General features: G+C 47.9%; 1 protein-coding gene across 1 annotated transcript in view; it reads left to right on the forward strand.

Annotated features, from left to right (window-relative positions):
* Positions 1-15,085, forward strand: part of RFX4 (regulatory factor X4) — a 134,180-nt gene that overhangs the window by 39,370 nt on the left and 79,725 nt on the right. Inside the window, exons 3-4 of the mRNA XM_024579275.3 lie at positions 131-191; positions 10,422-10,545. Coding sequence (XP_024435043.2) covers positions 131-191; positions 10,422-10,545 — 185 coding nt within the window. The remainder of the gene's footprint in view (positions 1-130; positions 192-10,421; positions 10,546-15,085) is intronic.

A 15,085-nucleotide genomic window follows, 5' to 3' on the forward strand; every position in this document is an offset into this window, starting at 1 on the left:
ATAATAAGTCTAAAATGTTGGGAAAGCCAAAATATCATTGCTTTCAAAGCATCAACATTTGAGGGAAACAGTGTTTTGAGGGCCGAAAGGTCTTTTACTGAAGTTCGCTCCTTTTTCTCTCCTTCAACAGATGAGGAAAAAGAAAATAATAGAGCATCCAAGCCCCACTCCACTCCTGCTACTCTGCAATGGTAAGTTCCACCTCTGGCAAGTTCTGTCTCGATGGGATGCTCACACAACTGCATCTTTCTGCTGATAGGACAGCACTCGGCTCCTTTGACCTTGCCACGATAACTTGACATCCAATAGCCCGCCTGCAATCAATTTAACTTGCAGGCATGTGTAAAATGCTCAACCTGGATCTAGCCTGGAAATTAGGATTTTCATACTTATCCTATTTGGGGGGTAGATTTTTTTTCCCCCATCATCAAAATGCTGGCAAGGACCAAATTCCACATGGATGCTATTTTAATTGGTTTTAATGGGACCCATCACTTCAGTTAATAATGTTGCAGCAGACTATGGAAACAGGGGTCTGTTCTGCCCTGTCAAGGATGCCCGATGAATGAACAATGATTTACAACTACATTGCAGTTATTTTAACATTAATAAGAATTATCTACTAAAGTGGCTTTCGCTCTACTATTTGGAATCCCTGGACTTGATATAGCATATAGTGATGTTGTTTAAGTGGCTGCATTCATGTTTGACATTTGCAGGTAAATTCTCCTGTAAGAGCTTTACTTAGAAATTGTGTAAAAGCCGTACATGCCAGAGCTGTCTGTGCCTGAGATTCACCCCTCAGAGGATCTTGTCAATCAAGGGCTATTATTCCCTCTAGTAGTGCAGCCCAGCAGACCTGAAGAGATTAACAGATGAAAGGGAGGGAAAGAGAAAGCCAGGTGGGGGGGGCGGGTAGAGACTGAATCTGTTTTGCGCCAGCCTCCATGCTAGGTGTGGCATGCTGGTACCTCATTCCATTCTCACAAGTCTAGGAAGCTGGTGTTGCTAGGCCTATTTTACAGATGAAGGAGATAAAGCTCAGACAGTTCTATCATTTGCCTGAAGGGACACACAGCCATGACACAGCAGAGGCAGGAACCTGGCTGGGTCTCTTGAACTGCAAAGGAAGGACAGGGAAGAGACCAGATCTGCAGGGAAAGCAAATGGGCTTTCGTGAACAAATCATCTTAGATTCTCTGGTCTAATCCAGGCACAGTTGAGGAGGAAACAGCATTCAGGAATGTAACTCAATCTTCTCCAGCAAGAGCCTCAACTGGTGACTTGTTTTGCCGCAAGGATAGCCACGGCTGTTTTCAAGAGCTCTGCTTCCAGCCTTCCGGCTGGTTTCCATCGATTTGTCCCCGTATTCTTCCTCTCATTGCATTTGTTGTTTTTTTCCCTTTATTTAAAATTCTGTTCTCCTTCCCTGATCAAATCCCCCCTGCACCGTTCCCCTAAGTTATGGCTGCACAAATTCCCACGATGCCAGGGCACCAAATGAGACACCAGTGCGTAAGGGACTGGGAGCGAGAGTTTCTGGAAATGCACAGGTCAACAGACACTCTTGCCTTAATACCTGGAACGTGGTGTACATTTTTATCTTATTTTATTATTTTAAAAAATCCTCACTGGAGGATATGTTTATTGATTAGAGAGATGGAGGGAGAAAGAGAGAGAGAAACATCCATCAGTTGCCTTCCGTACATGCCCCAACCAGGAATCCCACCTTTGGATGTGTGGGATGACTCTCCAATCAAAGAGCCACCGAGCCAGGGCAACATTTTAGAATAAAACATTTGAAAGGGGCTGTAAGAAAATCACCTTGTCCCTGTTTGCTTTCCTGCAATTCACTGACATCCACCTGGCAATGGCAAGGCCGGAGACAGCACAGTCTCCTAAGTCAGACTGCCAGGAATTAATTCCCAGCTCTGCTACTCTCCAGCTGTGAAACCTTGGGCAAGTTCCTTAACATCTCTGTGCCTCAGTCTACTCCCTATGAAATGGGGGCAGCATAGGGTGGTCACGAAGAGGAAGTGCGTCGTACAATAAAGGGCTTGAACTTGAACAGTGTGTGGTGCAGGTGCCCGGTACCTCTCAGCCGCCCTCCTCAGTTGCTCAGCGTACCCTCCCTGCTGAGTCCCACAGGGACGCCCGGAGCAGGGCTGCTCTCCTGCCTGACAGTGCACCGTCGGTTCTCTTTCTACTGGACGTAATTCTACACGAACCATCTGTTTTCTAAGTAAAGGGACACATAGATCATTCCAGAAGAAATTTCATCCTCCAATTCACAAAGTTAGCCACTGGATTTTTTTTTTAATCATATATTGGTTTTCAAGGGCAAATCAGGTTTGAAAAATATATAAATTTTAGTCCTATTTTTATCCAAAGGCATCAAGTTGTTCGGACATCAAATTGTCCTTTAATTCCCTTTATATTTTTATGATAGAATTTCAGTCATTAACTAGTTCAAGAAATGTTTACTGAGCACCTACTATCTCACTAGGCCTGGTCTAGGCTCTGGGAACGCAGTGGTGGGTAAGATGGACCAAGAAGAGGGGCTGATGAGGCTTCAGCGTCCCCACAGGGAGCTCTGAAGCTGGGACAGCCCTTCAGAGACGACTGGCCTGGAGGCTGGGATCCTGTTCTTTGTTCCCCCACCTGGCCCGTCACTGGATGTAGGTTGCCCCCTGGGCAGTTCCCTTCTTGTTCCACTGAGAACAGCTTCCCGGGGTGGGGGCTCGGCCTCAGGAACCACCCTCCCATCAGTGGGGAAGGACACCCCAGTCCTGAAGGGTAACCCGGGCATACAACACAGCATCTGCCTCTCTCCAGGTCAAGAGAAGGAGGAGCTTGGTCAGGGAGCTGGAGAAGGGTGCCAGTGTGGTTGGAGCTTAGTGGGCAAGGGGGAGAGGGAGGTGGGGGAGAGGGTCTGCTTAAAACTGTGGCAGAGGACATGTGGCCGCCTATGTAAAGTTCCACATGAGTAAATATTTTTAGGATATAATTTTAGTACAAAACCTGTCTCAAAAGGAACTGGACACACCTTCCATTTTATAAGGAAATGTAACCTACTTGGTGCTGTGTCTCCTTTTTGCTCTGGTTGCCAGGGATCTCAGAGCTGAATCTGATGCTTATGTATTTTTCAATCTCTTTCCTCTGTCTAGTTTTCTTCTTCTTTTTAAAAAAATTTTTGTAGCTTTTTATAAAAAGACAAGATGCAAATACGTTGAATTAAGACATATTTTTATTTTATTTTATGTACACGGGTAATGCATTTTCTTATTTAAAACCAAAAACATTATAGATAAGGCTAATTCTTCAGGCAATTCCTTGCCTCCTTCTCCAGAGTCACCCAGTTATCAGTGAGAACTACATATGCGTGTGTGTGTGTTCATACGTATGTGTAAATGGTCTGCCCGTGCATTTACACACACATGCACTGATCAAAGTTTCTGAACTGTGAGTTTTTTATTTAATATTTTCTCCTTTTTGAAAAGAACGCAGACATACGACAGTAAAAATGTTGTTCTGCAGCGTGGCACACTGTGTGATCCGCGCCTCGCCTTCCTCCACAGGAGAAAGTTCTGGAGCTATACCCACATTAGTCCATAAGGAACAACTTCACTGTGCCACTGACTAACTACTCAGTCATCCCCAGAAGGCAGCAGCGGAACTTAGGTCACCCACCGTGTATGTCTTGATGGACATTTAGGTTGGGTCCAAACCTGCTCTTCACCACTACAAATAGGGGCCCAAAGAACATCTTCCTCCGTCCCCCTGCATGTCTGCTGACGCATTTCTCCTGAACACAGAAAACGTCAATGGGATTGCACACTTGCCTTCTCCAATGACCTTACTATTTTACACCTTCACCTGCAGTAAAAAAAAGTGCTTTTCAGAAAAATAGGGACCTAGCTCCACAACGTGGCATCTCATCCTCTGAGGCATTTGCATCCTTCATGTTGTCCCCTCTCTCTAGTGGCCGTGTGCACCCAGCAGGATGTTGAGGAAAAGGACATCAGCCTCGCCACCAAGGTGGCTGCCACCTTCCTGACAGTGCTGAGCCCCCCAGGACATCGGGCTTGTTTTTGGAATTGGGTCAGGAGCTCTCCACCTCATCCTCATCCACCCACCTTGGCATGAGCCTCTTCCCATCTCCCTAGAGACCACTCCCGTCCTAAGAACAAATGATACAGCAGCCAAGCAGCCTAAAATAATCGAGGCCACGTCATTTGGAGGCAGCTCCCAGCAGAAAACAGGCAAACGTTGTCAAATGCCTTCTGCCAAATGCTTTCCGGCATCCTCGGTCACGGGGGTTAGTAAAGCCCAGCCTGCTGGGGATGGGGAGCCCTGCTGGAATCCTGGCCACACAAAACCCTCTATTCACGCAGGGGATTTGGAATGGAAAGCAGCCTGTCCCGCCATCCTGGCCTCCCTGCTGCCAGCACCCATCCCCTCCCCTGTCTCGGAGACACTCCCAGCTCCTTGTGACCCTTGGGGTGGACCCATTTCCCCTTTCAGCAGTTTGCAGAGGAAGTCAGACCCTTCCCCAGAGGAGGAAGGTAGAAGATCAAGTTGTCACTTTGAGGTGGGGGTAGGGGGTGGCTCATTTTCTTTTTTGATAAAATAAGAAGGAAGCCTTGGGTGGTTGATGGGCTTTCAATATTTCAAATTAATATGAAACAACGTAAATCTTTAAAATGCTCTTGGAGGCCAGAGGGAGAGGATTGGTCTTGATATGGTTCCAAAGAAGTACGTCGAGGTTTTGACCTGGTCCTGGCTCCTAGACCAGGCAGACTCCCTGGGTGTGATGGATGCCTGATATTTGAGGTTAACATTATTTACTTTCATAATGTGAGTTCCAGAAAGGGAGGCTGAACATTTCAGCTCTGAAAGCAACCAGAGGAGCTAGATAATGCCAAGGTATGACTGTCCTGTTAGAAGCCACAGGTACATGTGCAGAAAGGATAATTCAGCAGGACAACCCGACAGGTGTAAGTGTCTCAGAAAATAAGATGCTGTGTTGTGGAGCTAGGTTCCTAATTTTTAAAAAGCGGATTTTGTGCTGTAGTTAAGGTATAAAATGGTGAAACTCTTTGAGCGGGCAATTTTGCAATCCCATTAACATTTCAGTATGTGCATCCATTAATTCCACTTCTTCGTACTGACACGGAGAACACCCACAGGCATGCAAGGGGCACAGGTGAAGTTGCCCTCGGTGGGCCCATTTGAATGTACAGACAGGAAGGGAAGGCGGAGGGGCTGGTTTATGCTAGTGGATGGTGTCTCTGACAACCTCAATCATCAGTTATGACATTCAGCAAAGTTGTTCTTTTTTTTTAATCCTGTTGCCTTCGCTTTTGGTAAAATGCAAGAAAAAGGGTCCTGTTTTAGACATGTGTGCAAGGACTCAGGAAGCAGAGACTTCGGACTGAAAGCCCATGTGCACACGTGGGAAAACCTGGCCTGAAAATGAGAGCGGCCAGACAGTCGTGCCAGGTGTTCTTTGCTCTTCATCGTCAAGCGCTAACATCCTCCCCGTGCCCTGGGACGCTGCATGCCGACACCTCACGAGGAGGCCTTTTAAAGATGCCCACCACAGATAATGACTCACGCTGGCTAGTGGGCTGAGCTCATTATCTCCGTAATAGGAGAGGCTCAATTCAGACGTGACCAGGTCGCTGAATAGAAGATCAGAAAATGGAAGAAGTGGGGAATTTTTTTGTGATCATTAAAAATACCCAGGTCTAATGCAGAATTGTCCACCATGTCAGACTAATGATGTCCTCTAAAAGTGCGGAGGAGAAGGGGGCAATTTCATCAGATCTGAAGAGAAATAATTAACTGCCTTCCTTTCGGCCTTGCTGTGGTCAGGGAAGCGGACATTCCAGGGAGCGGCGTCAGCACCCGCACGGACCCTGCGGGTTGGGTGAGGAGGTGTGGGGAACGATGTCGCTGTGCTATTCCTGACGGTGGAAACTAATCAGATGTCAACGTGGCCCTTAGTGACAATTATGTCTGTTCCTTCACAGAGCTTATTAAAATGCTTCATAGTTGTAAGCCACCTAGATACCTTGAGGCGAGGAGGCTCTGGTGAGAGGAATAAAACATGGGTGGAAATGTAGTTCTTCAGGAGGCGCTGGCCTTTGGCAGGTAACTGCTTAATTAGCTCAGCCTGTGTGATCTGTGACTTACACCCATCTGACTCAAATGGTTTGTTGCTGCCACGGGTTCATTTAATGAGATGTATTTAAATCTCAGTCTTGTATTTTAACCCTGAGCTCTTAGCCAGATTTCATGAGCAAACAAAGCCACCAGAACAACAAATACACAAGGAGAGCTGGGGGCTTAAGTAAAGGAACTAATGAGTGGGAGGATCCAGGAGTTTACCTGGGAGCCCGAGCCCTTTAAAACCACGTTTGGAAGCATTATTTTTCCCCCCAGCTCACCGCTCCTGCATTTTTTAATCTTGGGGAGTGAAGCCCCCATTTGTCCATTCAGCCCAGTTAGGAACCTAAGAACAGGCCCTGGTTGCTCCTACGCCTCTCACATCTGACAACAAGAGCCCACACCCTAAGTGTTCTCTCTGCCCCGGGGCCATTCCTTCAAATGCTGGCTCCACCACTTCTTGCCTAGACTATTGTAGTAGCTCCTAATTGGTCTCAGTTGTTCTTTCGTTCATTCATTCATTCTCACATCCAACCCATGCTAGTCAGTCACCCACTATGTGCCAGCCCTACTAGTTCACCTTGTCCACCCACCACAGACATGCCAGAGGGACCTTTCCACAAAGTAAATTTGATCATGCTACTCCCAGGCTTCAGAAAAACTTAACTGCCCCCTATCATTTTAAAGGCTCATATATACCTTTTATAATATGAATTTTGAATGGTTTGAAATGTATGTTAGTTGCATGTGCCCATGGATTTTTCTGGCCAAAACTGATTTTCAGAAGTCATTAGTGAAAATAAGCAAACAGGGGATACTTTCCCCCTCCCACAGCTTGTCATGCACGAATTTCCTGCCGTCCAAACTGTTCACGTGCGCGCCCTAACCTGGGAAATGTCCCACAATAGTCTGAAGAGTTGAAGACAAAGCTTTTCAAAGACAGTGGTTCGTGGAACTGGCAGTAGTCTGAGGTGAAATGTATGAAATGGGTTGTTTTCGGATGGTTTTACACCCAAGCCATTGCTGGTAAAAAGAACATACTAAGAACACACTAAGTTATTATTGATGACATTATTATTATTCCTACAGCATCCCAGAAACACTCAGGTCTTCCTGCCTGAGTCTTTATTTTTTTAATTTTCTGAGTATCCCTTCATTGCCTTCTGAAAATAACACTTTCATAGCAACTCTTATGCCAGGCCATATTCCAGTGTGGGCATTTAAAGATTCTCCCCACCCCCTCCCCCATGGTTCTTTCCTTTTAGATTCCCGCTTACGAGTCCCGTTCTCCACTCAGACCAGTGTCTCCATCACCCAATGCCATGTTTGTCTGTCATTCTTGCTGGTTCTCTTGCCTAGGACGCCCTCCCTCTACCTTGGAGAAGACCTCAGTGGTCTAGAGTGAAACACACTCTCCCATTTACTAGCCAGCTGTATGCTCATGGGCAAAGGGGTTCCACTTGTAGAGCCTCAGTCTCCTGATCTAGCACAGAGGTGTAACACCTACCTCCTAGGGTTATTGCCAGGATCAAATGAGCTCATGGATACCCAGGGCCTTGTACCTAGTAAGAGCTCAGCAGATGCTGCTGCTGTTACAAAGTTGCAATCCCAACTCATCCATGAAACCATCATCATCTGTTCTCACCTAACATTAATCTCTGTTTTCCCACCTTCCACTGCACCTGTGGTCAGCAGTCTGTAGTACTTAAATATTCTTAGTTCTGTGACCCCACCCCCACCCCCAATTAAACTGCAAAGTGAACTAGGGCATAGATCGGGTCTTATGTCAACACAAGAGCCAACAGAAGCCAGACAAGGAACAGAAAATAGATTGAGTGTAAGAAGACTAGGGAGGAGTGAGGACTCCGGCCAGTTTGAGGGCACACATAACTCTGGCCAATTGTTGTCATGCAGGAATATGGGCCCAGTGTTGCCAGATCTCAGCCTTTTCAAAAGAAGCCAGAAATCCAGATTCTAATGTGAAATGTCCTGAATTTTAAAAGTTGGGCCAACACCGTTCAGGCCAAACAAAGCATGTCTGTGAGACCCCAGTTTGTGAAAGCTGCGTTACTCAGATGGCTCCTACGAGTGTGTTGCGTATGCTTGTTATTTAGACCTCTGAACTGCCTCTTACAGGGAAACAATACTGTGAATAGCACTTAGGCGTCCGGGCTAAGCTAGAGAGGGCTGATTCCCATTCAGGCCAGACCTGAAGTTAGGGTAGTCCTGAGGAACCTAACCTCTCCGTGAAATCATTTTCCCACAAGAAACACATTTTGAGGTCCGAGTTACGATATCGGAGACACATATACTAGGACGTAAGCCCTTTCAGGACAGGGCCTATGTTTTATTCCCTGCCCTCTCCTTAATGTTTGGAATGCTGCCTGGCATTCAGTAAATATTTGTTAAACTAAAGATTACCTGCGTCTTCCTCTGTCCACTGTCAGTCTGCTCTCCGTATGCAAACAAGGACCGTGTAGCTCACCGTGGTATCCCTGGCACCTGAGTGATAAGAGATCAAGAGGAGTTTGTTGAATGACTGTATGGCTGAAACAGTCTATTCACCAAACACTCACTGAGCATCTGCTGTGTGCCAAGGAATATGTTAGACTTCAGGGATGCAGAAGTGACTCAGACTCAAGGCACTGGGTTGCCCAGAAGGGGTTGCATAAAGCGTTTCCTGAAACACTTCGAAAAGCTGTCAGGAGTTACTTAACATTCCCCTTCCCAGAAAAGGAGCCAGGGTGGGTGGGATGATCTGGGGCCAGCAGCACTGCTTCATTCACCGGAGCACCCCAAGGCCGCATCCACCCACGGGGTCCGACTGAAAAAGACTGAACCGATTCTCTCTCAATCACACGTCGGAAGGAGCCAAATGAGCGCTGCCCTTTCCAGCAGGCACCTTGGGAGGCCGTGTCCTCATTCCACACTGGCTGCGATGGCTCTGGGCCACGTCTTCGGCCAGTGCCCTCTGAGCGCGTCAGAAGCCCCTCGAGGACGTTTATTGCTTTGCTTTAGAATCAATCATGCCTTATATCTGACCCCTTCTCCCAACATGTTTGGCTAGAAAAGGGTTATTCCAGTCACTTTATCCCTCAAACTTGAGTCCAAGAGACTTTGGGTTGTTTCCTAAAATCCAGTTCACGATCCAAGGAGAGCTACTTTCTGTTGGTGCATTTATTGGGTAGCGTGTGCCCCAGGTTCTGGAGGGAGCGGCCCACGGAGAAGCCCCAGCTGCCTCAGTAGCTGTAGCGCTGAGCCTTCCAGCGTGTCCACGGCGGCGGAGGCAGGATTCTTTTTGATGACTATATTCTGGTGTCCGGGTTAAAGAGGAAAAACAGTCTAGTTTGCTTTTTATGTTCCCAATGTCTAGCACATGCTCTGGACCTGTAGGAGCCCATGAATGTTTTATGAAGAGAAGAATGGACAATGATGAGGTCCAGCATCTACTAAGAACTCACTGGGGCCAGGCATCAGGCTGGCACCTGTCACATATCACATCCGATTGTGACGGCAACCTTATAAAGTAGTTATAATCATCACCTCCAAAAGGAAGCTGAGGCCTGAGGTTGAGTGACTGGCCCAAGGTCACCACACTGGCCAGTGCCAAGGCTGGGATTTGACCCAGGTTCAAAGTGCCTACCATGAACCCTTGACCCACACTCATTCAAAAGGCCTAGAACCATATAATCCCGGTGCAGCCGCGAAGGCGACTGAAGAAACCAAGAGGTTCAGCTCCCTGCTGTCGGTAGAAAGCCTCCCTTCTGTCAGTGGGTTGATGACTCTCCAGCCTTTTCCAGGGCACTTGCTTTCTCAGGCTGTCTCCACCCACTGCTCTGTTAGCTGCAAAGCCCTCTATGATTGTGACACCCATTAGAAATGGCTACACGGTGAGTGTGTGGTTCGAAGCTTGGCTGAGACACCTGCAAGACCCTCCATCATTTTTTGGAGTATTGGGGAACCTGATCCACCCAGTATGTAGTCAGAACAATGACAGCGATGAGAGAAATGGCTGGGAATTTAGGCTGGAAAAGTGACCAGCAGTCATTCCCACGGAGACCAGGAGTCTGATCCTGATCACCTACTAACTCCATCATGAACTCTGGCAGGTTGCTTTGTTCTCCTGGGCCTTGGTTTCCTCATCTGTAGGAAGAGTTATTTCTGAAGTCTTCCCAAGCCTCTGGAGGACTAGAAAGATCGTAACTGTCTTGCTGGGGATTTGCTCACTGGGCATTGGTGTATTTCCCCAGGCTGGAGGAGAACTATGAGATTGCAGAGGGGGTCTGCATTCCCCGCAGCGCCCTCTACATGCACTACCTGGACTTCTGCGAGAAGAATGACACCCAGCCTGTCAATGCTGCCAGCTTTGGGAAGGTGAGTCCCGCTCACCTGGCGTACTCCTTTTCTTCCATCCTTTTTAGTAATTCATGCACATTTCTTAATCATGTTAATTGGTTCTTTTTAAGTCACCAAACTTTGTAAGTTAATACTCCACTGCAAAAAGTTTAAGCACTGGTTAACCTTGGTAAAGGAATACCAAGCCAAATACCAGAGCAAAATAATACCAAAGTATTAAAAACATCAAACAATTCAGACAGGTTATAAAGGGAAAAGTGAATGTCTAACTTGAATTTCCTCAGTACTCAATTTGCAGAAAGTAACTTTTTTCCTCCGTGGGGCAACCATTAAACTCACGAGGGTGTTATATGTGTGTCGGTGAGCCTGGGACAGGCGAACTGCTTGCCTCTGTAAAGGGGAAGCCTCAGAGACACTGGGAAGTGGCCTCGCATCATTGGCCTGGCGGGCTGGGAGTCGTCCCCTGGGAGAGGTGGTGTGTGTCGGGTAGCTGCAGCCTGGCTGTTCTCTGTCCATCTTACGATGAACATGTTCCACACTCAGGGCTGTGCCTACAAAAAATCGCCATCACTGACCGTTCATACTTACCAGGCCAAGGAAAGCTACTGGGGCACTCTAAGACTATTTGTTTGCGGGATAGATAAAAATTTAGATTTTTACACTTGCAAAATACCCAATTTCACTTGAGTCAACACATCCAAATTCCTTCTCCTTTTGTTAGCTTCTTTTCTCTATGTCTAGTTCTGACTGCCTCTGGTAACAAAAAATAGGCAGGCCTGTTCCTTTCCTTCCCAGTTTTCTGCATGCAGGTATAGCCAGGCCTGGAATGGCAGAAAGAGGTGGGTGTATAAGTTTCAGGGGTTCGCTTTGCAGATCCCCAACAGGTACATCATCAGCAGGAAGGAAAAAAGAGGGGTGTTGGACCCGAGCCAGTCTCCCAGGCGAGTCCAAAACTGAGTGGCTGAGAACTGGCTCCACTCGATAAATGGGAAGAAGCCCCGGACACTTAGGACGGGGAAAGCATTTTAGTGACATACTGGCGACGCTATTTCTCCAGAGTGAAGAGAATGTTTTAAAAAGTCAGTGGAGAAACCTTTGCTCTTTCATTCATTCGTTTCTTCGGTCCATCCGTGTCAGCTGAGATGGGCTGTGTGGCGGTTAGGCAGAGAGACCCAGTGGCGAACCCACATGGGCCCTAATGTGGAGGGGCTCGCGGATCGGGGAGGGTGGGAGGCTGCAGGCCCCTCAGCAGGGGAGAGCAGGTGAAGCACACCGGGAATGCGTGCGACCCTGGAGCTTTGTCACATTTCTGCAGTCCTGAAACATTCATTTGCATCTACACACTCCCTGGCAGCTACCACAATGCGAAGTCCAGATGAGGCCTCTGAGATGGAGGGACAGGTCGGGTGAACCGAAAGCCCAAGAATCTTAACTCTCCTGGACTTACCATTTAACTCCTCTGGGCCTCAGGCCTCTGTGCTGTGAAGTGGGAATTAACCCCTACCTCCTTCGCGGGGAGGGGGTGGCAGACGCGGTTGGGACGGTGTCAGTGGATGATGTAAGGCACTGTCCGCTCAGTCATCGAGTGGCTCAGCTGTTTGGGGACACCCACCATGCGCCACCACCACTGCTGTTGCTGTACGTTCTCCATGGGGCGTTTGTGCGCAGATACAAATGCCCGTTTGTTAGCTTAGATTCTGGGGGGAAAAAGAAAACTCACCATTTCCGGCAACTCCAACTCGCTGGTGTAAGGACCTTCTGTCCCTTTCTTCTCAAATACTTTTGTAACCCTGTCGTCAGCTTAGAGTTTCTTTCACCCCACGATCTAGGTAAAATTGATTTAACTCTGCCCCTCCTCCCCAAACCCCAGTTCCATTCCTATTCTAAGTCTCCAGCCTGCCACCAAGACTTCCACAAACCCCAGAGGACTTGCAGCTCAAGGTTTGGGACTCTTCCTTCTGCATGTGCCACCTCTCTCTGCACCTGTGCTGTTCAGGATTGTAGCCACTAGCCACATATGGTTGGGAACTTAAGCGAAATTACATTCTTCAGTCACACTAGCCATATTTCAAATGCTCAATGACCACATGTCACTGGGGGCTACCTGTTGGAAGTGCAGATAGAAATTCCCATCATCACAGAAAGTGCTGTTACACAGCCCTGTTCTGAACCATCGTGAGCCAGGGGTGAAATTCAGGGGCTTCTTTGCTTTGCACAGAACAGCCCTAGTGACCCTAGTGGACTGAAGGTGGTGGGAGGGGTTTACATCCCACACTGTCCTATGGGACAGATGTCACCATCTCAAGCTGCTGTGCTATCCCCCACTGCAGTGGAGGCTCACTGACCTTCCACCAGGCAGTTCCCCGCTGGATCCAGCCCTTCTGCCCTGTTGGCTCCTCACTCCTCCTCTACCAGCTCCTTCTGCTCCCCTCTCCCCGCTCTCCCTCCTTCTTGGGACAGCCTCCACCAAGTTTCCTTGTTCCCCGATCCTTGGTTTCTGCTGACATCTCTGCCCACAGGTCTCATTTACCCCAAATGGCTATTTAAAATATTTTTCCAGCATTGACCAGTGTGGATCAGTAGGTTGGACATCATCCCGCAAAGCAAAAGGTTGACAGTTTGATTCCCAGTCAGGGCACATGCCTGGGTCACAGGTTTGGTCCCCAGTCAGTGTGCGTACAAGAGGCAATTGGTCAATGTTTCTCTCTCACATCGATGTTTCTCTTCCTCTATTTCTCCTTCCCTTCCCATCTCTCTTTAAAATATATACATACATATATATATATATATATATCTCCAAATACTGCTTTCTTCTTAAGATGTGCAGTGCCAGCTGCTTCCAAAATAGTAATTAAACTAAGTATCCAAACCTCCAAATAAACATCTGTCTTATCTTCAGTTCAAAAGCAAGGAAATGCTCTAATGGTATCAAAAGCACAAATGCAGAAGCTCTGCAGCTGCCTCGCCATGGATTTCAAATGCCCTGGGAGCGGGGCTGCCCTTTTAAGTAGAGGACGGCTGGGGGCAGGGTGGGGCCTGCTGAGGGTGGGGCCTGCTGAGGGTGGGGCCTGCTGAGGGTGGGGCCTGCTGAGGGTGGGGCCTGCTGAAGGCGGGCTGCACGTTGAGCTCGTTGCGTGGAAACCCCAGACAGCTGCCCTTCCTGAGGGTCCCCGGCACGCTACCGCTGCCATGTCCCTGAGACCTTGGGGTGTGATTGTGGACAGTCTTCCTTTGAACAGCTTCGTCCGAACTTGTGATGTATCTACGAACTTTTAACTCAGAGCAGGCGAGGGTCAATGTTTCAGATTAGGTTGGGGGTGGTCTCTCCACCCAGCTTGCAGGAAGGCTGAGGCAAAACAGATACCAGTGTTGAAGCTCCCCGCACCTTGCCCCATGTCCCCTGGCTGGGGTACTGTCATTGACAAAGTGACAGCAATTGCTTTGCTGCAGGTAAGACCTGAATCAGAGATCCTCTTTCCAGTGCTGTGGCCAGGCTCCACAAGCACTGGCTGCCAGTAATGCTGTATTGACTTCAGGTCCCAGAATTAATTTTAGGATTTGCAGAGGACGCTGAGGCTTCTTGCTAAACTGGCCTTTGCCCGCTTTTACTGTGGGCTAGGGTACCGAAAGGTCACCCAACTTGGAGTCACTTAACTTTCCTGAGCTCTCAGATCCTTATCTTTAGACGGGAGTAATCTCTCACCAAATTACTCTAGGGATAAAATGGGGCAGAGCTTACGAGAGCACTTTTTCAAATGCGAAGAGCTCTCCCAGCAGAAGAAAGCACCACTGTCTAAAAGTGGCCCGCACCCCTCCTAGCTCCTCTGTTTCCGCACCACGCTTTGCTTCTCTCTATAACCCCAGCACTGTCTGAAGTACCAAACGTAGATGGCATCACTAATACATAGTATGTATAATTTTGATTATATCATTATATATCACTGTATATTATCTAGCTGCATATTATCTATTATATGTTATTACATATTATAATTGTACATAACCATCATATATATGACTGGTATATTTTTCTATTACACATATGTTAGGTGCTGTGTTTTGTCTGCCTCCTTCTCTACTAGTGGGAGCTGCATGAGGACTTTTTTGTCCACTGTAAATACCTAGCGCCCAGGAGAGTGCCTGGTACTCATGGACCCCCAGTGTTTGCTAGAAGTTGAAGGACTTTCGTGAGTAGTGTTTGCCAGGGGCCATGTGAGTCACTTGACATTTGTGAATTTGTACCTCATATGGTAACTGTATGAAATGGGCATTGGCCCCGTTTTCCGTGAGCTCGTTCGCTGAGTGGGGGTGGACTTGTTAATGTGCAATGGGAACTGGCTGTATCTTTACTTCCTTTGAAGAGCCCACCTTGAAAGTCCTCTGTCCAGCCTTGCTGACAACATCACAGGGAAGTCCCACAGCATCCGGCCATGCTCAGCCATCCTGCCAGCCTCGCTTCGGTCATTAAAACTCAGCTATGAGAAAGCCCAGTTTGGTCCAAGTTAAAACTCCCATCTCACACAGAAGTCAGGGCCTCTGCTGCTCAGTGGCTCAGCAT

This window comes from Desmodus rotundus, chromosome 3, assembly GCF_022682495.2.
Source record: "Desmodus rotundus isolate HL8 chromosome 3, HLdesRot8A.1, whole genome shotgun sequence".
NCBI classification, from domain to species: domain Eukaryota; kingdom Metazoa; phylum Chordata; class Mammalia; order Chiroptera; family Phyllostomidae; genus Desmodus; species Desmodus rotundus.